The sequence below is a fragment of the Haliotis asinina genome, chromosome 12 (assembly GCF_037392515.1).
Source record: "Haliotis asinina isolate JCU_RB_2024 chromosome 12, JCU_Hal_asi_v2, whole genome shotgun sequence".
Classification (NCBI taxonomy): domain Eukaryota; kingdom Metazoa; phylum Mollusca; class Gastropoda; order Lepetellida; family Haliotidae; genus Haliotis; species Haliotis asinina.
The window spans coordinates 5,935,001-5,961,131 of record NC_090291.1 but is presented as its reverse complement, the minus strand read 5'-3'; the positions used below and the strand labels follow the sequence as shown (position 1 = coordinate 5,961,131).

General features: G+C 38.5%; 3 protein-coding genes across 3 annotated transcripts; 1 reads left to right on the top strand and 2 right to left on the bottom strand.

Moving 5' to 3' along the window:
- Window positions 1–277: 277 nt before the first annotated feature.
- LOC137258107 (ER membrane protein complex subunit 8-like) lies at window positions 278–9,331 on the bottom strand. The gene is made up of 5 exons (XM_067795668.1): window positions 9,100–9,331; window positions 7,077–7,153; window positions 6,400–6,469; window positions 5,358–5,449; window positions 278–4,822 (listed from the first exon to the last, which is right to left on the bottom strand). The coding sequence occupies exons 1-5, from the start codon at window positions 9,301–9,303 to the stop codon at window positions 4,669–4,671; spliced, it is 597 nt and encodes a 198-aa protein (XP_067651769.1). The 5' UTR covers window positions 9,304–9,331; the 3' UTR covers window positions 278–4,668.
- Window positions 9,332–9,473: 142 nt separating this feature from the next.
- On the top strand, window positions 9,474–14,335 carry LOC137258105 (transmembrane protein 42-like). Its single transcript, XM_067795667.1, has 3 exons — window positions 9,474–9,777; window positions 10,733–10,879; window positions 12,023–14,335. The coding sequence occupies exons 1-3, from the start codon at window positions 9,589–9,591 to the stop codon at window positions 12,161–12,163; spliced, it is 477 nt and encodes a 158-aa protein (XP_067651768.1). The 5' UTR covers window positions 9,474–9,588; the 3' UTR covers window positions 12,164–14,335.
- Window positions 14,336–19,874: 5,539 nt separating this feature from the next.
- On the bottom strand, window positions 19,875–20,816 carry LOC137258695 (NF-kappa-B inhibitor cactus-like). The gene has a single exon (XM_067796388.1). It carries the CDS (start codon window positions 20,814–20,816, stop codon window positions 19,875–19,877), a length of 942 nt encoding a protein of 313 aa, XP_067652489.1.
- Between the last annotated feature and the right edge of the window lie 5,315 nt (window positions 20,817–26,131).

Sequence of the window (26,131 nt, the reverse complement as noted above, 5' to 3'; positions counted from 1 at the left end):
GTGGTCAGACTAGCTGACTTGGTTGACACATGTCATCGGTTCCCCATTGCGCAGATCGATGCTCATGTTGATCGCTGGATTGTCTGGTTCAGACTCGATTATTTACAGATCGTCGCCATATAGCTGGAATATTGCTAAGTGCGACGTAAAACTAAACTCACTCACTCACTCATGTCATACACCATGAAAATCTTAAGGTATGCAGACAAATCTAATTGGATGAGCTAGGATTCAAACCGATGATCCTGTGTTGACTGCTGAACAACAAACAAGGTCCGTCTATTGATAGTTTTATTTACATCTCGACTGAAGGATGTTTTGGACCGTTGGATGACCATTTGCACCCAAGTAATATACATCTTGTACAAACACCTGTGTAAACAAACATGATACAAAGAAACATGCACAGGAATGAGGAGAAATCTGTCGCACAACAACTGTACAAAACTGTAAACTTCAATATAGTGACAATCAACCAGATGTAGTGTTCAGGAGATGCTTCTGAAGCAAGGTTTTCTTATCTGGTCGAGACTTTAGGTCTTGATTTCGGGTCCTGTGTTTTAATGCTGCACTTGTCAATTTTCCAGCGAAATGATGACCATCTGTAAATATTTGAGTTTGGTGCTGACAATCCAGAGAGAGAGATTTCTTGAACATCTATCTCTAAAACTGGGCTACAATAACATGCATTAACCAAGTCTGCAAACCAGGGGCCCCTTTCACAAAACTCTCGTAACTTTTCTCGTAGCATTCCTACTTCCTATGTTACAGTATAGGAGATACGAATGTTGGGAGAAAAGTTACGAGATCTTAGGCTTATGAGAGCTTTGTGAAAAGGAGGCCCTGACCATCCAATCACAATGTTACAAGCATAGGTCGAAGACCAATTTCAACCTGGCTTTTCTAAGGTCTTAAAGGAAGATGGTGATTTAGGTGGAACATTTAGTTAGACAACAGTTTACTCTCATCCTAATGAACTGTCACCTTGATGCACTACACCAACCTAGCAGACTTCTTAGATCCTAAAAGTTACTTGTGTTAGGGTAGGACACCAACAAGTCCATCCTATGCCCTTAGAAACACTTTGTTATCAAGCATTTCTTTTGGGTTGGGAACTACTTGAAAATGAAACACAATAAGCTTTATTTGCGAGTTAGGATTTCACCGCTCTTAATCAAAGTACTTTTGGACTTAACTTAAAACTTAACGAAGTCAAAGATAACCAGGACTGCTTCAATCACACACTGGGCTTCAATTAACTGAAGGAGCCTGAACATTGTAACAAAGTACAAAGTCAAGGTTGCACAAGGTTTGTGGGAACTTATATTGATAAAGACATACTATCCTGAATAATGAAGAATATGATGACTTTGTGAAAACAGTTCCCCTCGATTTGTGACACAAATACTTGCAGGTTCATTATTTCACTAAGATGTTGGACTCCCATGCTACACTGAAGTATCCATGGTTACACACAAGCTAGTCTATCTGAATACAATGGATTGTGTAACATGCAAGACTTAAAAGCAAACAAACTGAAAGATAATAAATCATATTTCATCCCGACAATCTCTCCTCACCATCTGTAACCAAAGAGGAGGACAACACAAACTCTAAATCATGAATTCATTTGCAGTTTGTAGATTATGAAATAAAAGCCAATGTGAAAGAATGACTATGGGCTTAGGTCTCTGTTAGCAAACTTCTAGCAATATGACAACAATATAATTCCAGAAATAGGCTTCAGCTTTTGAGTCAAGAAGTAAAGCCCTGGGGCCACATTCACGAAGCAATCTTTACTACTTAGTGACTTACCATCACCATTCGTAACTACTCGTAACTACTCGGGCCATTCCGGCAACTACTCGGGTCATTCCAGCAGGTTACGGAAAGAGGCGAGTAGTTACGAATTTTACCATCACCTTAGTGATTTGTGAAAGGGGGCCCCGGTCTTCAGCATGACTACCAAACCACTATATCCCATCAAATTTAACTTCAATAATCAGAATAAACAAAAACAATCGTACGACATTACTGTTGAGAATAAAAGACTGTCAACATGTTGAGCGAGTTTAATTTTAAGCCACTTTTATCAAACCTACCCAACTGAACCCATGTTTTCACCTTAATTACAAATGGTAATGAAGAAAGGCCATGATGTCAAGTTGTATGCTTGAAGTTTGGAAATAGTATGAGCAAGTCCTCATTTACATCATACAACAGTAACCACAGAAACAGGAGAACATATAAGCTACCTAGCACATTACCCCTTGCTCAAAGTATTCTTGCACACCAACAGTTCACACAACTCATGTTCCATGTTATATCTACATATTACCCATGAAGATTTGACGTTTCAGTGTTGTGAAGCATATGCAACATTTGTTGATGTACAGTCACATTTCCATATCTGATGACAAATGTTGTGAATGACAACTTCTTTATTTGCTTCTCACAATATTTCTCGATTAGTTCTTGCCTCTTCTTCAGGTGGAGGAGGAAAGGGAAAGAACTAGCAAAGAAATGTGAGAGAAACAAAAAAGAAGTTGTTATTCATAATATTTGTCTCGTTTCACTACATTACCCTCCAAATGTCTTTGAAGAATTTCAGGTATCTGAGGAATTGTCAGTGCCTACATTTAACAGTCATGGCCATAATTAGTTTGATAATAACAAAAAGGCTTGCGTATTGACAATGTCAGTGGATACCTACAGAGAGTCTGGTACATGATAATGCCGGAAATAATCCACAGAATTAAAGACCATCAGGATCACTGCATCACATGCCACCAAAGAAAGGTACATGATAATGAAAGAAACACTGCAAGGAGGTTAGAACCATCCGACTCACAGCATCACATGCCACCAAAGAAAGGTACATGATAATGAAAGAAACACTGCAAGGAGGTTAGAACCATCCGACTCACAGCATCACATGCCACCAAAGAAAGGTACATGATAATGAAAGAAACACTGCAAGGAGGTTAGAACCATCCGACTCACAGCATCACATGCCACCAAAGAAAGGTACATGATAATGAAAGGAACACTGCAAGGAGCTTAGGACCATCAGACTCACAGCATCACTTACCACCAATGAAAGGTACATGAAAATGAAAGAAACACTGTAAGGAGTTTCAGACCATCAGGTTTACCTCATTATACATACATAGTTACACAAACATGGCAACAAATAAATACATTTTTCTGTTTAAATAACTTATGTTCTGTTTAAAATGCACTGACTGAAAACATATGTGAGAAGAAACAGTGCTGTATCAACTGTTGGAGTTGTGACATTGACAAGGGGATATAACTGCTGGGTGTGTTGGGCGAGGTGAGGAAACTGAAAACATGCTAAGGGTTCCAAGCATGCCACCACACAGGATTCACAGAGAAGGGAGAGATGCAAAGTGTGAGGATGGATAATTAAAAAAAACATCAAGACTCTCTCTTTAATAGTGTTTCTGAATATTCACTCCTTGTATTATTCATTTTCAAATGAATGAAAGCTGAAATACTTGCTGGATTAAGTTGCAAACTGGTAAGAGATGTGGAAAAGTTCTGGGCCCCATTTCACAAAGCTATCATGGGGCTATGTCTGTTTTAACTCCTATACTGCAACATAAACTTATGACAGTCGTAGCCCTACAATAGCTTTCTGAAATGGGGCCCTGGACAGGTTTCTGCCTCAGCCTGATTCTTACACTTCTCAATGTTTCTCCAAGGCATTAAAATTTAGCAGTCATTATGACTCCCTGGTGTCATGAATGGAAGTCATGGACATGTTTTTGGGAGTCAAGATTATTGATTAATCAGTGTTTGCCCATGGCATAAAAGACGGGAGTCATCATGACTCCCTGGTGTCATGAGAGGGAGTCATAGAGATGTTTGGGGAAGTTAAATACGCAAGTTTTCTGCATCATGGGAAACACTGCCCTTCTGCTCATGCATCTCAGATGCATGATGCATCATGTATGATGATTATATATATATAGAGAGCTACAACTGGGCTAAACTCTGTACTAGACAGCACCTGCAACTACAGTGAATATTTCTGACTAAACAAGCTTAACGTCACACAACAAACAGGATCACATCAAATGATATAGTCCTTTATTTTTTGGCGATACTAATATTGAATGAAAATTAATGACAAACATGAAAATTGAATTTACATGAAACTCTAACATACCTAAAAATGTTATACAAATATTAATAAAAAGAGTGAAAAGTAATTAAATGCTTAAATTCCGATCTTCACATCAAATGACAGTCGTAAGTGCATAGGGCAATGTGTTTTGACACGGATATTTGTTTCAAGATATCGTTACGTCACAGAGATAATGATTAGTTCATTCTTTTCCGACAAAAATGGGTTGTTTGAGCACTCAGGACAACATTTGTTAAGATTTAAACATAGGTTTACAACAAGAGAGACAACTGTTACATTACATAGCTGTGAATATTGCAACTTCACTCACATTCGCCTGCAGCCATACAACCAGATTCAGAGAACCATGCACCATGCACATACACAATTATTTCTGGTAACAGCTTGAACGTGACCCCGCCCCTAGTCACTGACTGACCCACGCTCTCACAGTCTCTCAGTACCAGTCCAGGAGCATATATTACAGGATTATTCACAGATCCCTGAATGTCGAGTTATGTGCAGCGACTGATGAGGTCGTTCAGCTCTAGGTTCCGCCAGTCATGTTTTATATCATCAAAATGATTGTCAAAGTCCAATATTTTCTTGTAGGATTCAGCTTTTAATAATGTGGATGCTGCACTTAAAGCGTCCTCTTCAACAACTCGTCTGAAACACAAAACACAGATATGAGTACACTGAATTTCAGCTTGAACATATTTTAGTGCCATAACAATCATATTGCAAAAGTAAGCTCATAATTGTGTAAAGCAATCACGTTTTATAGGATTATATGATTGTTAAGGTGAGTGAGTACAGTTATAAAGAATTCAAGAGAGTCTTCACTTACTGCCCATACAGGAGAAGGGTTGTTGTCATGTTTTCAATATCTGTTTACATGAACAAAACTAAAAGTACTTTTCCAATAAATGGTACTGTTCATTCTAAGCAGCACAGGTGGTCTCATGGTGCTGTTAGTAGTACTCCATCAATACCATCGTGCGTTACACCAGAAACTGGCTTCTCACATTGTATCCATATGGTAAGTCAAACCCAGGCCTTTAACGCCTGGGTTACCCAACTGTTCATGACAGTATGGAATGTACCAACTTATAATATCTATGTGCACTGATCTGTAAGTTAGTGGTTTCTTAAAATGGCAACTAGACAATCTGAGTGTTTCATCCTTAGCTAAGAACCTTACTTCTTTTCTAGTTCCTTCCAAGTGTTGTCTCGGAGAGAGTATCCCTTGAAAACTTGAGATACTGACTCTGGGCTCACATGTCTGTTGTCTATCTGTAAACATCAAATATGTTGAACTGTAAAAGCATAATTCAACCAAAATTCCATTCAACATGCTGGACTAACATTTACTTGTTCCAATGTGAAACAGGGTCTGTGTAATCTACTAATGTCGTCCCACCTGGTGAGACTCATGACTCATATTTCAGACTCGAATTTTATTAAACAGAACAAACTTCAGACCACAGGTTTCCTTCTTTGTGTCGGTTTCCTGACACCACACTGAGCTGTATTCCAACTATATGACAACAGTCTTCAATAATGACATCTGTACAAGAAAAACCAGTAACTGATAATGTCAGCTAGAAGCCAGGATGCTGATGTCAAGCATTCAACAACATCACCACACCTGACATCCATATCAATATGGATTTTTCATGTGACCAATTCTTCCTTTGAATCCAATTTGGGAATAAGATTACAGGTAGATAGTAGGGCTATGCAAATACCTGGAGCATGGCACTTCAGACATACTGTTTACAGCATACTGGTTTGCCACTGGCCTTATGCAACAGCTTTGAACATATTGATGCCTGAAGCAGTACCTATCTGCTTACCTTTTTACCCTTGTGTTGAACTCTGACAAGTCAATTTCTCAGTTGTCTATAATCTATCTATTATTTGTCAGTCCCCGCAAAATCCTTCATTACATATCATTATTTGAACCCTCTTAACGTGATACGAATGTCTTGATATTTTGGATATCTCAAAATGATTTCATGGTCCCCACAAGCAAAATTACCCGTTTAACTTGACATTTGCACTTAAAGTCGATATACGCCTATCTCAATGTTTCATGGACATGTATCCATCTGAACTGACTAAACTTACGCGTTCATGTAAGCATGATAACAGTCGTAGATTGTAAGGATGCAAGTAAACTGATATTCAAAGGTATTTATTGTGTTTATGATTTGTTACTTTATTGTAACAAGGAACATTACCATAAATATACAAGCATCTGCAAAGTTGTCTGCCACTTTTCTCCCTATTGTCTTGGCCATATGGTTCAATCTGGAACACAGAAAAGCATGAAATAATGGAAGAGCATGATCAATAGTACAAAGTCGCCTTGGTGACAATACTGTCAGTTTCAACAAGTGACTGCCACCAATTAGGCAATGTCCCCACAGTTAAAGAAGAAAGGAATATTTAAAACACATTTACTACTTATTTTTGGTCATATACAAGATGCCTGAAATGACCAGGGATTGGGAGAGCCATGGGCCATTCTGTACATTAGAATGAAGAATGGCCCATTAAAACCTGGAAGTTTACTATTGATACAAAAATTACAAGGGTCGTGACCCATTCAAAATTCAGGAAATGGCTAATAATCCTGAAAATGGCCCATTGTAAAAGTTCTCTCTCCCAATCCCTGAATGACTGGTGTCTGCATAATCACCCAATGTAGGCTGTCAACATTACTGAAGATATTGGCTGCAATGTTTTATGAGATGTCCTGTTTACATAAGTTTGAAACTGGAAAAGTGGTTGCAGTGTTGTGGTGACCTTGAGGATAAGGTCATGGTCACCCAAATCAAATGACGGCTGGAATGCCAGGGAGTAAAGGAAGTACTGAGATCTAGGAAACTGGTTTCGGAATACTGGGAATACTTACTGGTTATCACTGTAGTGTTGGTTAGCCTGGTAGTAGCCTCCTATCACATAGCCCTTGCTTCGGCAATATGCATCGATCTGGAATTGAAAAGATACCCATTAAACTACATATACAGGCCACACATACAGGCACACAAAGACCATACAAGTAGATCTCCAAGAGCTTTTAATACATTACTGTCTTGACAAGTGCTAAAACTTGAAACCGAAACTTGAGCTGAAAAAGCTAATTTCTTCAAGGGTCAGTGGGTCATTTGCTCTGAAAGCAGCAGCAAACAAACCCAAACATGTACAGCTTATTTCACGAGAAATGTTTCTGCCTAAGCACACCACTTCTGTAAATTTTCAATGCGACTTGACTTTCCCCTTGTTTATCATGTCTATAAACTAATGCACTTACTGTGAAATAGAAACAGACATACCCTTATGTAACAATTTTTGTAATAAGCTTCTAAAAAGACCATAAGATGAATGACAAAACAAAAGCTTTACACATCAATATATACCACTAGCTTCTGAGCTCTCTATGGGCATTAGACAGTACTGTGAGATCCCGATACCCTGACCCCCAAATATCTGGAAACCTCGCCTTACTATCAATTTCCATAAAAAAAACGAACAATTTCTTATGTAGACCTGACTGTCTATACTGGATATTCCATATCCGTTTCTGGATGGTAAATTTCACAAACAAACTAAATCTGCTCAAAATTCTTTCACTTATAAGCATGAAGCTTTGATCTTCCAGTGATCATGAAAAGTGAAGCCCAGGTGTGCACAGGTTTTGACATGAGACAAGGTCAGCTAATCCGGATTAATGATGATCAGCAGGGTTTGATAGTGACAAGTAGGCCTATCTGACACTGACGTCAAGTAACCTTTGAGATTGATCAATAGGAACACAGCTTACCAAATCATGAAAGTGCACATTCGCACATACCTTTTGAACTTTTTATCTCGAAAAAGTTCGTACCCAAACAATTCTGAATGCTATTTAGCGTACGCTAGCTTCCAGGTGAGGCACACTTCGTATCATGAATAGCAGTTAATCTATAAAATAACAGGTCTGATGTGGATGTATTATTATGCTGACGTTATCATACAAGAACAAAACACAGTATTTGATACACTGTTTTTATCGTGTTGACGGCATAAATTTAACACTGACCAATGTACAATGTTAAATAAAAAACCTGAGAGCATTCACCATTATCCTAGTATCGACATATTCCACTTGACGTATCTCATTTAAATACACAAGACTCCCATTCAAGCAAAGGAACTTTGGTTCTTGTGGGCGTAAACAACAAAACAGAATTCATATTGAAGGGAAATTGTTTGACAAACATTGGCTGCTTATCTCATTAGATAACAATAAGTATTTTGTCGCTCATTCTTTAAACAGAACTCACAATATTCTTTTTCATCTGTGCTTTTAATGCAAACATGACCAAAGAAAGTTAGTCTGCACAACCCCTGGGAATAGGGATGTCTCTTTTGATGTTATGGACCTCATGCTTAGTTGCCTTTGGTTTGAGAAAATATTGTGAAGGAACCTGGCAGAACCATGGTGAGAACTGTCCCTTTCACACAGATAAAAATGAACACACACTATGTAATCTATCCTTAGTTATGGGTGGATAAGTAACAAGAAACCAGAAATTCATGTCAGTGTTTTGATTTGTAAGCCTAATCATAGTTAATGTAGGATGAGAGACAAACGTTGTACAAACAAACCCAGGCATATAAAGTGTCAAAATAGGTGATGTGGGATTCTAACTTTGAAACTACAGATCCTGACCTAACCAAGGGACGTAACTCTAAAAGTCATACTGAGTTCTGACCACCGGGTGGCCCTTTCATTATAACGCTTAAGGTTGTCTTGCTAGTCCAAATGAGTGATACAAGAAATGTAAAGTGTCCTCATTTGAATTTAACTGAAACCAACCCAGCATATATTTCTCTTTCTGGATATAACCGTATTGGAACATAAATCATCAAGTGAGAATGGGCAGAGCACGCACCTGCAAAAGAGCAGCTTCCAGCATTGGCGCTAAGCTCAGTGATATATGAAACAATGGTATACAATCAACGAAACGAATGCCACGATGGTCTTTCCCTTTGGAATCTTCAGCCAAAAGGACTCCATTCACAGCGCAATGTGGGTATTTAGCTGCGTGCAAAAGAAGCTTGCAGTAAGCTTGCACGCTGACCATGATTTCCGCCATTTTTGATGAGCGAATGCGGTCCTACAATGACTTTTCATTTTATCCAGATTATCAGAATAAAATTAATTTTGCGAGTTTTAATTAGAATAATAAATAATAATATATATTTTATCACCCAGACTGACAAAGAACAACAACACAACGTTCTCGTATTTTATGATAATAAAAATGAGGGTATAGATCTGCGGAACTACAAAATGGCTGCATCCATGTAAACATGTGAAATTCGTCTGCTCGTATCTTAGTTGTATCTGGTCAAATGTAACTGGCACAATTTTATTTAAAATGACCTCGCAAGGATTACTGTTAGCTCTGTTTGCGGGGTCAATGGCTGCCCTAGCGTCTGTCTGTGCCAAGTTGGCAACAAGTTATGACGAAGCAAATAATGTCAGTGAAAGTATTTGGGAAGCATACAACAACTGCATGGGCATTGAATTTCCCATGGTGGAGGAAGAGATAGGAAAACATGAGAAGGTGATATTTACAACTTTGGAAAGACTTTCCCCCGTATCGGACCCTTAAGTTTAATTCGAGTCAATCATATAACCTGAATATAGACTCATCTGATAAGGATGAAGTTTAACATATTTCTTTAACTGTATCCGAACGTACTCATAGTCAAAGACATGTCTGTGTCACTCAAAGAAATTTTCTTCATCGTTAAAATTTAGGAGGATGCGAGCTGAAGTCTTACCAAACATTTTTTGCGTATTCCTGTAACATTCTATTGCAGCACTCCATAGATTCATCCTTTTCTTTATGAAGTATTTGGTCACAATTATACAATTATTTCCTTTTGTCGTGGTACTTACTATATGACTTGTAAATAATGTCATATAAATTCTAACACAGTCATAAAACAGCATTGATTTCTGAAGATATTACCTGTTTTATATACTTAACAAAAACAAAGAACAAGTCAGCATTTAGGGTTATTGTTAAGTCATTTTCTAGATAGATGATCCTTAACTTTTGTCCTGAAAATTTATTAAATGACCATTGAAACTCTCCTGAAAATGGATGCGAGCGCGAGCGCACACACATGCACATGTGCAGTCACACACACATGCAGACACACAAACACACACAAACACACACACAAACACACACACAAACACACACACACACACACACACACACACACACACACACATTTGTAAAGATTTGCAATCATAATTTCAATTTATTCATCAGTGCAGTAGTGGTAAGCTTTGAGAAGATTCAGGTAAGAATGGGTCTTCAGCAACCTGTTCCTCTCTCTCTCTCTCTCTAAAAGCTGTAATTTGCCCAACTTCATACTATGTGCAGAATAATGTTTTATACTCTACAGAGTACTCATTAATGAACAGCTATCACGTTATGTACACCTGTCAGAAATGTTTAAGAATACTTGAGATGTTTATGTTTTTTCTATTGTATTGGTTTTCAGACTGTTCTGGTTGTGAGACTGTGCGGTGTAGTGGGCATCTTCCTCTGCAATGGACTGATGTGGACACTGTTTACCAAGTCTCTGCAACTGTGTTCATCATCTGTGGAGGCAACGGTCACTAACACAGCAGGAAACTTTCTAGTGACAGTAAGTTGGTAAAAAACTTTTAAAATATGTTAGAACCTAAAATATTAATGACTGATAATCAGATGCTGTTTCAAATAAATATTTGTCTTTGCTAGGTTTGTTACTATTTACTTTTTCGTATTCGGTGAATCAAACCAGATCTATTCGTGAATTGAAATTGTTATTCACTTTCACAAGAATTGTATATTTATGAATATTTTAAAAGATCTGTTTTTTACATGAATTTTGGGTGTTTTTTATCAAATGAGATCTGCAAATTAGAATACATGTATATCAAGGCAGGATGCTAGGCGACTCACTCTGATACACAGGCAATATTTCCATGGACTGGTTGTACCTTTTGTTATTGTTTTTTTCCCGTGATTACCCAGACGATATCCCAGAATTCGTGATTGGTTTGTGACCTCTGCTGCGCAGCCCGTATGCGCAATTGAGAGTTTAGTTATAGACAGATCGACTACGGTGAAGTCATTTTTGCTTCATTATAAATGTATTTTGAAAACAAATGAAACACTTAGAAGGTTAATCATCTGCCAGTGGTCGAAATGGTTAAAAAACTATTAGGACGAAGCCAATATACGTCTTTATATTTTGTCTCGTAACCCTAATTAGTTTATTGTCATATTTGTATGATTTTGAAAAGTAATAAAAGAACACTTGGTCTGCTTATACTTATAGTAAATTTCTAACATGACTGTAACATTTAAACATTGTATAGACTGCCAATGTGGATCCTATTTCACACACGCCCTATGCGCGATCTAGTGTGTTAATGAATACACTCAGTTACATGGTGTAGCCTGAATTTGGGGTTCTCTGGTTTAAGCAGGTGTTGATCTGGAGGAGGATATCTTTTGATACAATGTTTTATCAGAAACTGTATATGCTCAAACACTGCATTATTACACTGCCCTCATTACTTGGAGTTACAGTGTAGCACACTTATAAAAAGTGCATCACACGTACACTTTTTAACAAGGCAGACAAGTCTGGTTTAGAAAGGTTTAGTTCCATGCAGCATTACATTATTATAACATCACATCAGTTGCGGTTATGCACGTGATATACACTCAGTTTTATTGTGGAAATTCCTGCACCTTTGTCAGAATGTACATGTGTATATTGTGTGATATGTTTCCACAGGCAGTTCTCAGTCATCTGATGTTCCAAGAACGGCTACCAGTGCTATGGTGGCTAGGATCTTGCTGCATTCTCATTGGCCTGCTTCTGATACACAGAGGAGGCCGGCAGTCACAGGCAGAACAGGAGAAGAAGATAACATAACCATGGCCCTCCATGTTAATGTGTGATGTTCTCATACGTAAGCCCCCACACCATTGCCCATCCAATCATGCCTATTTCTCACGACTGACCCTGATGTGCTGACCACATCTCAAGATTCAGCATAGCTTCCTTATTGGGTGTGTTTATTCCACTAGCATAGATTAGTTGAGCTCAGTTTAATATTAAGCTATAGTTAGTAACTTCATATGAAAATGAGGCTTTACAGACATACTCCAAGTAACAGTTTGCAGAGAACAAAACAAAAAGCAAAACCAGGAACAAAACATTTCACCAGCCTACCCTCTTTATTTGATGGACTGAAACAGGAAACACACATATGTTTGGCCTTTCATTGGTCAGATTATGGATCACGTCTCTTCAAGTGCCTTCAAGCAGTTCAATGTCCTGTCTTGATAATAAGTCCTGAATATGTTCCCACGTAATGCTTGTCTGATGGCAGCCCAATGAGTACTGACAGGTCTGTACATGACTCATTGTGTGGCGTTGGTGTTCCACCGAACTGTACATTCCACTCTTTGGCTTGTGGGGCCCAGGCAATGATACTGAATTACTGGTTTCTAATCATGCGTGGGGCTGCGCTTGACAAATGAAAAATGTCCAAACAGACTTGTTATTCAAGACACTGACAGTTGTATCTACTATTTTATGTTATGTTTTTCATTCTAAAATATCTTTTTGTATCTCTGTTACTTATTTCATTGTCAGAAACGATGACTCTCATCAATTAATTGCAATAGGGAGTAATATAAGAACCAAGTAAGCATATACATTCTACTAGATATTTCTGGTTGTAGACATACCTCTGCTCATGGTTTTCACTGATGTGTTGAACATTTGATACCTGCACCACCTTGTGGTGTGTTACTGTAGTAAGATGACACACTGTGATATAACACGAAAACTGTTCAGAGTGGTGCTTGACTCACTCACTCATCCTGACTCACACACTCACTCATCTCCTGACTCACACACTCATTCCCTCACTCACTCATCCCTTGACTCACACTCATTCCCTCACCTACTCATCCCCTCATTCTATCACTTGCCCTTTTCACTCACTAACTCATCCTTTTACTTGTCTTTTCTCTCACTCATCCTCTCCACGACTCACTCTTCCCTGCACTCACTCACTCACTATAGGGTGGATAGTTTCAATCACTGAATTGTCAGGTCAAGAGGGAATGTTTACAGATGGTTGCCATATATCTGGATTATCATTGCTTGTAGCATTAGGAATAGACCTGATAGAAGAATCTGAAATGTCCACTGTGTTGGGTTCTGATGAATTGCTTATTGTTTTGTCTGGATTCTAATAATGGCCACATTAGTTCAAACAAACCTAATATTTAAGTGTAGTAATCTGAAATTATGATTAGCTGACTGTTTGATTGTTTGCTGTTTTGTCACACTAAAATGACATAAGGCTGTGATCTTTAAATAATTGAGTCTTGGCCAGATAATTCAGTAGTTGTCATCAGAAGTGTTAAATCTATGCAACGGGGAACTGTAGAGGTAGCAAGCCAGCCAGCCAGCCTAATCACCAGATCGTCATCTTGTCAGTCGTGAAGATTAGATCCGTTCCAGATTATGATACGTATTTGAATTACTGTTGTTTTACTGACATCATTTAAAAGCCACTTTGTGACATGTATTTTATCAACATGACTTGCTTGAGTGGCAGTTAGAGGTTGGGATATGGATAACAACTTCTTTATTCCCTGACAACCATACAAGAATCTGAATCTCGTACTGAGCCTACTCACACAATACACTAGGTTTTATCCTTAAAGTTTGTTCAGTGTTTTATCAAAATGGATGTGGCTGGTAATACTATTGATCTCAGACCCTCTTGTTTGGTTTCTAGATATCTGTACTAAAAGAATTGAAGTATATGCTTGAAATTGAAAAAAATCGTTTGTCTTTATTGATATTTTTCCACTGTCACCGGGGGTTTAAAAATCCATCACCCGACGCCCGGGACAAGTTGATTTTCATTTTGGGCAATAAAATAATGTTATCTTACTTGTCCGTGGGCTATTAGAAAATTTCCCCTTATGGTTTCAAACTGCAAATAAACTTGAATTTCTTTTCATATCTGCTGCAAATGTAGCCATTAAATTTCGTATTGATAATAAAGTATGGTTGTCTTTCTTTGCGATATCACTTTTCGATACACAGTCCAGGAAACATCAACATCAAATACCACGTTGATTTATTCTTTCATAATTACAGTATCATGATTATGTCATAAAATCAGGGTCAGTGGAAACATAGTCGGGACAAGTTACTTTCTAAAAGTCACTTGCCCTGTGACAAGTGGATTTTACACACAGAAAAACTGAACCCCTGCTGTCACATTCATAAACATCATTAAGTGTGGGAACAGAACTTAAAGAAATTACTTTCTTTTCTTCCCGTATTTACCAACTTATTTTTCCTTTGGTTGAATAACTTAACAAAACTGCAGAAGAAACTGTACAGTTGTGAAGATTTTTTTAAAATGTTTATGACTTTGTGTCAGCAGATCGTAAACAAACTGCCTTTGGTATTGGATATTTACTGTGCATGGCTGGTCAGTGGGATTGGTCTTATTTGTGTAATGCACCCATACCTCCACCCTCCCAGAGTAACAGTAATTATCATGACAACACCTAAAATCTCATCCCCTCAAAACAGATACGCACGGACGCACGCGCATCCATGTGGTGGCGTATGGTCCAGGATAAGTTATGCAAAGATGGGCGCGGACAGGACTGGGATGGGTGATCGTCATTTTGACTCCTGAGAGTTTCAGTGCTTCATTCCTGCCCCACAACGAAGCATATATGATACATGTGGTCTCACCTTAGGGAAGTGAGTTTGTTCAAAATTGCCTCTGGTCACCCAGCAGAAATGGGTACCCGGTGGGATAACTCATGTGACTATAACTTATCACCTCGTTAATGGAGTTTAGCGCAATATAAATGCACATATCATTAAGTGCTCAAACAGTGCTCACAGTGCGACATCATCGGGGCTTTTAAAGATTTTGTTTCGAAACTGGAATATTCGGTAAGAAGTGAAAACGACGATTCCAGTACATTATCATATTGTAAATAAGTGAATTTGTGAAACCCCACTAATACAATAGATAAATGATCTCAGACTACGCAGTGAGATTATTCTAGATACACGTGTCACCCATGTTGTCGGGATAGCAGTTGATTTCGTCATGGATCTTCATATGAAGGTTCTATTCGGTGGTGACCACGTCATGAATATATTTATAAAATATATTTATTTTAGAATATGACGAAACATCTTTGTACGATCCTTTGTAGCGAAACGTCAGAATTATTTGGTAGACTAATTTCAGTGATTGCAAATATTAAAAACAAAATTAGATATAACTATGTATGTATAGATAATCGGTTCAGGCACTTTTATATACTTAACTGCAAATATTAATACAAAATCAAATACTCCGATGCACTAATATGATGCTTAGTTCAAACGCTTAACTTCTTCGTATTAAAAGACGTCCAGATTATCTTTAATGTCACTTTGAGTATCGCTCTTCGGACGAACCGGACTCATACTACAACCCTCATGCTGAGCCAGTGAAACCAAGCCCCATGAATTATATCCAGACCGGAGGTTCTGAGATAACCAGCTCCAGGAAACGCAGATACTTTCTCTTTCAGCCGCGTTGATTCCAAGAGAAACGACGTTTCCGAGGAAGGGCCCCACCACTATCTACTATTTCGCCGAATCAACGACTTCTTGTAGTATTTCGTCGAATCAAAGACATTCTAGTGCACGTATATTAGTGTATGACGCCTTTACCAAGCTTTCAGTGACACTTTTTGGTGGTAGGTTGGGGCTAAAACTAGTCTCACAGTTCATGAACCGCATAAATTTCCTTTCCACCAACCCTTTCCGTAACACAAGAGCCCTAAATGATGAACGTCCAGAGTTCATTGGGTTCTGCTTCTCTGAACTCACTCACTTCCCAGTTTAAACGGAGTTATGTGTTTCTATCAAAATTAGGTTTCTTACATATCTTTTGAAATTTTTGCCTCATTTGAACGCGAAGGTATCCTTACGACGGTGAACGTTGTTTAATTCTTTAATTCTTTATGCTCACATCATGAATGATTCAGTTTTTTCGTGTAGTCAGCCATATTATTGATAAAGGTGGATGTGCTATATTGCCAGTTTATCGCTTTTATCTAGAGGCTTACTGGGTGTATTACACCCAGATAACAGTTATCACATATTAGTGGCACGAGCAAGGCATGTGCTAATGTGCAGAAAATCATTAAGCAATATATTTTAAGCTATTTCTCTTTCAGACAACAACCCAGTAAGATTCTTCAGTAAATCTTGATCTATACCACAAAGTATACAAGCGATTAATTGCAGCCTGGTAGCTGACACCCTGTTGCCCCGTCGTACTGCACTTGTTTTAAATATTTCCCAAATTTAAGTATAAAAGTAAATCGTTCCGAGCTTTTATTTAGAGTGTAATAGAATATGTCCTGTGCAATGCTCAGATCACACTGTTCGTGACTTACCAAAATATAGTCAACACACCCACCCACTGTCACGCCCACCACTACACTAGGTAGCATCTATACGCCGAAATGATTACATTTACAACAAAAAACCCAAATAACAAACAAACAAACAAAAACAAAACAAACAAAAAAAGAAAAAAAAAAACAACCCAAAAACAACAAACCACCCACCCACCCAAAAAAAACAAAACAAACCCCCCCCCCAAAAAAACAAACAAAAAAAAACACACAAACAAACAAACAAAAAAAAAACGGTTTCTGAATTAAGTTAAAAGAATTAAACAAACAAGAAACCACAAGCTGTCTTTTTTTTCTGATACTGAAACTGAGAAGTACTAGACCTGCCACAAATTAAAGACTTGCATGGGCTGCATTGGGTGTATTTGTTTCGGGGGTCGTATAGGTCGTATGCCCGCGTGTAATAATTTCTTCATTATCCATTTTATTCATGTATTTGTATAGTATAAAACAGTAAGTAAGTTAGACGGCCCTATTTAATTGACGTTGCTTTGAATTGTTTAATGACGAATGACGTCACCGACGACGAAATACAGAAACAATGGTTGCTGTGCAAATGTGACATGACACTGGTTCATCATATAGATAATAAGATGTTTTATACACATTTTCACTGTACATCTCAGGGTACATCCGCAATTGTCTTAATGGTCTGCAGGGGCGTACCCAGGATAGAAATAAAGTGTAGGCATAGCTGGACGTTTGTAACACATCTAAGCAATGACAAAATAGCTTTCACCTACAATCTCTGAACTAGTGGTGGGTATATCGGCTGAGGCCAATAATAATTGTTTATTGTAGTGTTGGATGTAGTGAATACACATTAAATGCTAGAATGATTGCTTCTGATTACTATATATCAACATAATTTGAACAAACGGCAATTATGTGGACCAGTAAGAAAAGAAATCTCTAATCTGAGGAGTAAACTTATGTTATATACAGTCTTAAATGAAATATATGCGCCTCGTCTTCCCAGCAGCAAATTGCTCAATCAGAGGCTGTGTGTGTGTTTACTGGTATGTCTCTGAGGACATCGATAAGATCCTACATGACATATCCATCACCCATGGTGGTACGTCTTGATCCTCTTCATTGCACTGATGGATCTCTCGCTTGATGTTGATGTCACGGGCAAAGTGGTGAATTGCCGAAAACCTAAGTGTAGTCACGTGTAGTCAATTATAGTGTTATCGTGTCTGTTCTAGAAGGCAAAAGGAATCACTGACTCATGACCAAAATTCGATCAAATATTGGCAACAAATAATGTTAAACTTGTAATAATACTGCGCTTGTCGACTCCGAACACTCGACCACCTATCCTCTGACCCTGTCCACCCGAGAAGGTGGGGGGTCGGGGTGGGGACGCTGGAGTGGAGGGTGATACTCCTAGGGCAGGACAGTTTTAAACCTATCGCAAACACCCGGTGTCGTCATTGGCTCTTCGTGATAAATTTGTACACTTGGTTGATAAATGTCATTGTACCCCAGTTGCGTAGAAAGATGTTCTTGATGTTGAACACGAACTCCCGTATTTCTTGTAGTAGGAAATACAAAGTACTTTGATTATGTGTCCCAGTCCACCCAACTGTGAAATGGGTACGTCATTAAGATCTAAGAGCCACAATAAAACTCGGTGCGCCTAGTGGCAGCAAGACCTGTATACTCCCCAGGGAGTTGAAATTGTAATACAATGTGATCGAGGAAAACAAATCTCAACGCCTTGAACAAGCAATAGTTGCATGGATATGTGCGCTATATAAATATCCTATAATAAATAATAAATAATATCACAACGCTACTAAAATAGAATTTAATCATATTCAACAACACTGAAAACATAGATTTGTATATAGACTGTAAATATAACAAAAATTGAGGTAGATGTTTGCTAAGGGCCGGATTTAAGTTCCTATAGCTCAACAGGAAAGCAGGTGATTGTTGGATAAACAATCAAGTCTTATTTTATTCTAGATATGATATTCTGACTTCAGTGGTGTACCTAATCATTCCACGAACACCACACACATAACCCGTATAAAACACACGTCCTAATATGAATCACAAATTAAAGTTGACACTTGAAATCACACACGCACACACGCAGTACAGGTGTCCCAAAATGTATACTGAGGAGCGAAAGATACTATACCACTCAACTGATTATATCATATAACTGAAAATATATTAAGTGACTATAGTATAATGAAAATGAACTGTTCTGCATGGTTGTATTTCTTCAATGTGAATATTTGGATATTCTTGAATATTTGGAAACAAAGTACTTGCTGTTGCAAAATACTGCCACGCCGTATCTATGAAAACAAACAAAAACATGCTTTTTCCAGATATGATTTACATTTCAAGCATGTTAAGTGTATGTTCCAACTCTGCCTTAGGTTATTCTGACGTCGACTGCCTTTCACAGACTTTCAAAACAATGAGTAAAAACCGTAATCCGTTATAACAAGTTAATGAGTAGTTTCCGTTACACAAATAGAAATACTCTATTTAGCCCCTCAGTTTATTAAAACACCGACATTTCGGTATCGATAATTTAGTTTGTGATGTTGAAAATTCGATTCATTGATATGTAAGAAAACATTGGTTTCTTACTGAAAACAAATTGTGATGTCATGATTTTTCTTTCATGATACAGAAGATATATATTAAAAAGTTGGCCACGCAATTCAGGAATCTCCGGAGATATATAGTCGATCCTTTACCATACATAACAGAAGTGGGGTGGAGGAGTAGCTTGGAGGTTAAAGCATTTGCTCGTCACGCCGAAGGTCCGTGTTCGATTACCAGCATGGGTGCAATGCCACATGATTCAGTGTGTGAAGCCAGTTTCTTGTGACCCCCGCCGTGGTGTATTGTTGGAATATTGCCAAGAAAAAGGTGTAAACACAACTCACTCACTCATAACATACGAAATCCGAGAACAATTGTTACATGTTTACTCACGATACATTACACTACACGTCTGTTTAATAGTTTGCTGCCTTGAATTCGGCTGCCGACCGGATCTGGTTCCTCACCAAACAATGATTTTCAGAGACGTTATATGCAACATTGAACAAACAAACATTCACTCACCCACTCAATAATATTCAGTAACATTCACTGTCCTTTTCAATGTATTCGGTGTCTGCACCTTTAGAAATCAAGAGGGCGGCTATGTCGTTGTTGCCCCGACCTGCTGCTAAAGCTAATGGTGTCAACCCTGAATACGTTGTACAGTTGACGTCCAGTTTCTCAAACATCAACAGGAAATGTAACAGTATTCTGTTGCCTGTCTCTGTAGCCCAATGAAGCACTGTTCTTCCACTCTTTCCGTCACCGATGTTAATGTCTGCACCGGCGGAAAGTAACAAATCCATCACTTTCAAATTGGTTTCCATGGCAGCTAAATGTAAACACGAATGACCCTCGTAGTTTCTTATTGATAAGTAGTGGGAAATATGCGGTAACTTCGAATCAGTAATAGTTAGTATTCCAACGTTTCTGGGCGTTAAAAGATATTCCACAATATCGTCGTACCCTTCCTTGCATGCAATGTGAAGAGGGGTGTTACCATGGAGATCTCTGACGTCAGGAGAAGCACCTGACGTAATCAGACGTCGCACAACGTCTATTTGCCGTGTGATTACAGCGAGGTGAAGAGGAGTTTGTAACAGTCCATTAGCAGTATTTAACCAGTCACTGTGAGGAGCTAGTCCAATCATATTCCTTACGATGCAAATCTCCTTCTGTATTATTGCTATGTGGAGGTTGGTATCTCCATCCTTGTCTTGTGACAACAGGTCCACGAAATCAGTCTGTTTTGGAGAAACTCTGTTTTGCTCCTCACAGTCCATGCTCAAATTAGCATGCAGGCCGCAGTCGGAAATGTTGACGTTCAGACACACTCCGCATAAAACTGTCTCCTTGTGGTCAATGGAAATATTATGAAATTTGTCACAAATATCCTCACATGAATTGTGCAGAGATTCACAGTAATGCTGAGTTGGCATGTCTTCAGCACTAATGTACTCGTAATCACCGCACGCCATTTTGATCATTTTCCAGACAATACCCTATCTAGGGACAGGCAAGTACTTCATACATCGACCTCTCGTTCGACAGAAGAACTGTGGACAAATGATGACGGATTTTTGGGCCCGGTACTTAAATACCAACCAATTAATGAGAAAACACAAATCAGCTGACTTCCAGGAACACGTTTGAACGCAACTTTCGGAATCCACAGTTTGGGTTATGAAGCGGGCACAGACTAGTTTCGCGTGTTAACTTTTAGTAATCTCAGTGGGCGTCTTCCTGATGTACTACTAATCGTACATTGCAATGATGTATGTATGAATAAGCTAGTCAATGACTATAAACGATATCAGCCACCTCGTGAGCCATTGTGGTCTAGGCATGTAGCGTTCAACCAATCAGAATCGACCTACCTTGTGTAACTGTGGGGATTCCCCAAGATTTCGCGACACGCTCGCCTGTTTCACAGCGCTTTCGAAATCACACAAGGCCGCCACTGTCAGTAATAAACTGTATTCTAGCACGATTCTTGAAAAATGTATGTCATTAATATCGAGTGGAACGTGGACGATGTAAACAAATAGGGCTGATGAAAGACCGATAAACTAGCTTCGTGTCATTCAGTGCATGCCACGTGACACACGACCGACGCATTGAAAATAGATTGAACATACGGCATCAGGTGACATTCGCATGGTTGTTTACCACGTGTATCGATGGAAGGAGGAAATCAACCAATCATTCCCATGAATTTCAAAACTGTCAACAACCGTGACGGGTCTATAAAGATGGGAACGTCGACAATTCACCTATATATCACACGTATCAATAATCTTTCATATATTTTCAGAACTTAACAATTTGCCTCTTGTATTCCTACGTCACAATATATTCTCATTTCGTCTTAAGGCGACTCCGTAAATGTTGAGTACGAAGTCAGTGATTATAAAAGGCAGCTAAATAATTTGCACGTAAATAAATTAATATGCCAGTTTTTAGTGACGAATTTCGAAGTACTTTCGCTCAGAGAAGAATGGAAATGGTGGCACAGAATCTGAATCTGCAATACGTCGGGACTGGTGCTTTTCTGCTGCAAAGTTATTTTAAAAGTAGGGTAATTTGATAGAATTGTTTCTGTCAGATGTGTTCACTATTCGCTCGGTAGCGGGGTAGTTTAGATTGGTATGTGTATTTGTGTGTATTTTCAGTGCATGCCTGAATTTGATATCACGTATGATATGTAGCAACTATTTCTTATCCCAACAGGCTCGAATTTTTACTATATGTGATCTGTGATGTAAATAAGTGTGTGATCTATAGTCACATTGTGTGATATTGGAGCAGTGTGATATGGTTATACATTGTGTTATCTGGATATAATGTGTGACTTAGTTACATTGTGTGATCTTGGTACAATGCGTGATCTGGAAGCAGTTTAAGATCTTGCTAAGAGTGGGATTGTGATCTGAGTACGTGTATGATCTGAAAACGTATGTGATCTGAATGAGTGTGTGATCTGAATACGTATGTGATGTAGATAAGTGTTCGATCTGGATAAGTGTGTGATCTGAATAAGTGTGTGTTCTGGATAAGTGTTCGATCTGGATAAGTGTGTGATCTGGATAAGTGTGTGATCTGGATACGTGTGTGATCTGGTTAAGTGTGTGATCTGGATAAGTGTGTGATCTGGATAAGTGTGTGATCTGGATAAGTGTGTGTTCTGGATAAGTGTGTGATCTGGATAAGTGTGTGTTCTGGATAAGTGTGTGTTCTGGATAAGTGTGTGATCTGGATAAGTGTGTGTTCTGGATAAGTGTGTGATCTGGATAAGTGTGTGTTCTGGATAAGTGTTCGATCTGGATAAGTGTGTGATCTGGATAAGTGTGTGTTCTGGATAAAAGTTCGATCTGGATAAGTGTGTGTTCTGAATAAGTGTGTGATCTGGATAAGTGTGTGATCTGGATAAGTGTGTGTTCTGAGTAAGTATGTGTTCTGAATCGGTGTGCGATCTGAATACGTGTTTTTTCTGAATGCGTATTTGATCTGAAAACGTATGTGATCTGAATGAGTGTGTCATCTGAATACGTATGTGATCTAGATAAGTGTTCAATCTGGATAAGTATGTGATCTCAAAAAGCGTGTGATCTGAATACGCATGCGATCTGGGTAAGTGTGCGATCTGAATATTTTGTATGTTCGGCATAAGTGTGTGTTCTGAGTAAGTATGTGATCTAGATAACTGTGTGATCTTGATAAGTGTGTGATCTGAATAAGTGTGTGATCTGAATAAGTGTGTGATCTGAATAAGTGTGTGATCTGAATAATTATGTGACCTGGATAAGTATATGTGATCTGAACAAGTATTTAATCTGGATAAGTCTGCAAACTTGTTACAGTGTCAGATCTGGTTTCTAATTGTGATCTAGTTGCAGTGTGAGATCTGGTTAAAGTGTCAGATCTGATTACAGAGAGTATTCTGAATAAATATGTGATCTGAATACATTGTGTGATTTGGCTGCTATGTTCCCCGAGACATGAAATGTGAGATACGCATAGACATAACGCATGTAATCTTTCTGTGGTACCTTCATCACGTATATCATACGGCTTCACCATGTGTAATCTGGATAGTGTCAGTGAAACACGGAGATATTCCGTCTCGGTTCACTCAGTATCACTTTAGATATTTGTTGGTATACATACTCCTAGACTTGCATAAGTCTCTAACGTATGGGGCGGTAGGGTAGCCTAGTGGTTAAAGCGTTCGCTCGTCACGCCCGGGTTCGATTTCCCACATGGGTACAATGTGTGAGGCCCATTTTCTGGTGTCCCCCGCCGTGATATCGCTGGAATATTGTTAAAAGCGGTGTAAAACCAAACTCACTCACTCACTCTAACGTATAGTAACAAATAGTTTAAATGATAATTTCAATAAAATATAAATATTACTCTGACGGACTGGGCTCTGTCCGCTGGTCTAGACTTGCCCCTTTAATGGATAGAATTACTATACACCAACAGGCTCAGCATTCAGCACAGCCTTGGAGCAAGGCTGAAATTTTCCCAACAAGCCATCACTAGTAAAGACATTTACTCCCGGAGAATACCTTCACGGAATAAGGAAACAGTGAATCGATCTTATAGGTTATCACACATTCCCCTGCTCTAGATCACATGATAATGTGACACACAGTCCGACTCACATAGGTCCTGTGACAATAGAACTGTAATTTAGCAAATACCGAAACATTCTACTTCCACGAATCAGTCATTGTTTTTCAGTAAAGGCGAATATCTCTTATAAATCGGATTTTTGAAAAGGTCGTGTATTTCTTCTGAAAAGCGACTCAGTGGTGTTCAGACAGGTGTGTTGTAGAAAAAATAGCGACTTAAATAGTTTTGAACAATGCTAGTAGGAAGATATGTGTAGTTCCGGTTCGAATCACTGAATCAAACCCCCATGTTGTGTCCGGGGTGCCTTGACTACATGCTCACGGATGAAATTCATTTCTTGAATCTGAAGTTATTATTCGGATATGAGGTATGAGATATGACTTATGGGATGCTATCACGGCGGTATACCCGTCCTGTACTCAGTATACCCCTGCTGACCAGGTCACGCTGATTATGCAAGATAGCCAGTTTATTAAACAAACAGCTGCTTTACTCCTACTCATGTTTTGGCGTCGTCAGTTCACAAGCTAACCCACCCCTTCACTATTCACCTTTGCCTTGCTGTCTTTTTAACGTTGGGGACCAGTTTATACTTAACTTTTAAAAACTTTTGTTTTAACTGCAAAATAGTGTATCTCATACTCCGTATTGATGGGTGTTGTACTCAATTTTATGCCTATATTTTACGATTCTTTTTATCATGTACAAGTTGTGACACTTTAATAAACAGTCTTCTCTCTCTCACACAAGTATTAGTGAGAAGAGATCTGTACCATGATCCCCGCTTATTAACCTCGTCTTCATGAGTAATATTTCTCAGCATTAGATACATATGGAACAGACACAAATGAGCTAAAGATTCATATATATGATATATATATATATATAGATGGCTGTCAGTGAACGAGTACGTCTTTACATGTAGATGGCTGTCAGTGAACGAGTACGTCTTTACATGTAGATGGCTGTCAGTGAACGAGTACGTCTGTGAACGAGTTCGTCTTTACATGTAGACGGCTGTCAGTGAACGAGTACGTCTTTACATGTAGATAGCTGTCAGTGAACGAGTACGTCTTTACATGTAGACAGCTGTCAGTGAACGAGTTCGTCTTTACATGTAGACCGCTGTCAGTGAACGAGTACGTCTTTACATATAGATGGCTGTCAGTGAACGAGTACATCTTTACATGTAGACAGCTGTCAGTGAACGAGTACGTCTTTACATGTAGACGGCTGTCAGTGAACGAGTACGTCTTTACATGTAGACAGCTGTCAGTGAACGAGTACGTCTTTACATGTAAACAGCTGTCAGTGAACGAGTACGTCTTTACATGTAAACGGCTGTCAGTGAACGAGTACGTCTTTACATGTAGATGGCTGTCAGTGAACGAGTACGTCTGTGAACGAGTTCGTCTTTACATGTAGACGGCTGTCTGTGACCGCATAGCGGCTCTCGGCTAATACGAGATGTACATGCATGGTCACCCACCATTTCCAGAACCGGAAGTATTTACGGATATGTAGCCGGAAGTATTTGAAAATATATTGAAATCGCTACCATTCAACATATACTTACTCTGTTTCAAGATATCTCTAATTCAGTTCGAGACATCTTCAATACAATTCAAGACATCTTCAACACAGTTCAAGACATCTTTAAAACAATTTTAGATATCAGTAATATCAAGAGCTGAAGATATCTATAATCGAACGAAAGATATCTCAAATTGAATTCAAGATGTTTGTAATCCATTTGTGGATGTGTACCGATCATTTCAAAATATCTAGAATTGAATTCAAGATTTCTAGAATTAAATTCATACAATTTTTCATGATCGTAAGTTTACAGATGTCTGCAAGACATTTAAATAATGTAACGAAATTTGTTCTTGATATCTCTATAGCATTTTGAGACATCAGTAGTTCTATTTTGCACATGGGAAATTCATTACAGATATCCCCAATTATTTACAGATATCTTTAAAGCGTTATTGATATTCGTAAATATAAAACAGATATCTTTAAAAGAACTGAAGGTTGTATTGCTGGAGAGTCTTCACATTCTCCGAAGTTGGGGTTCACACATAGTCTTACGAACGCTTCATTTAATGTCACAGGGGAAGCAACTCGTGCTGCACTATTTCACTTGTCAGGG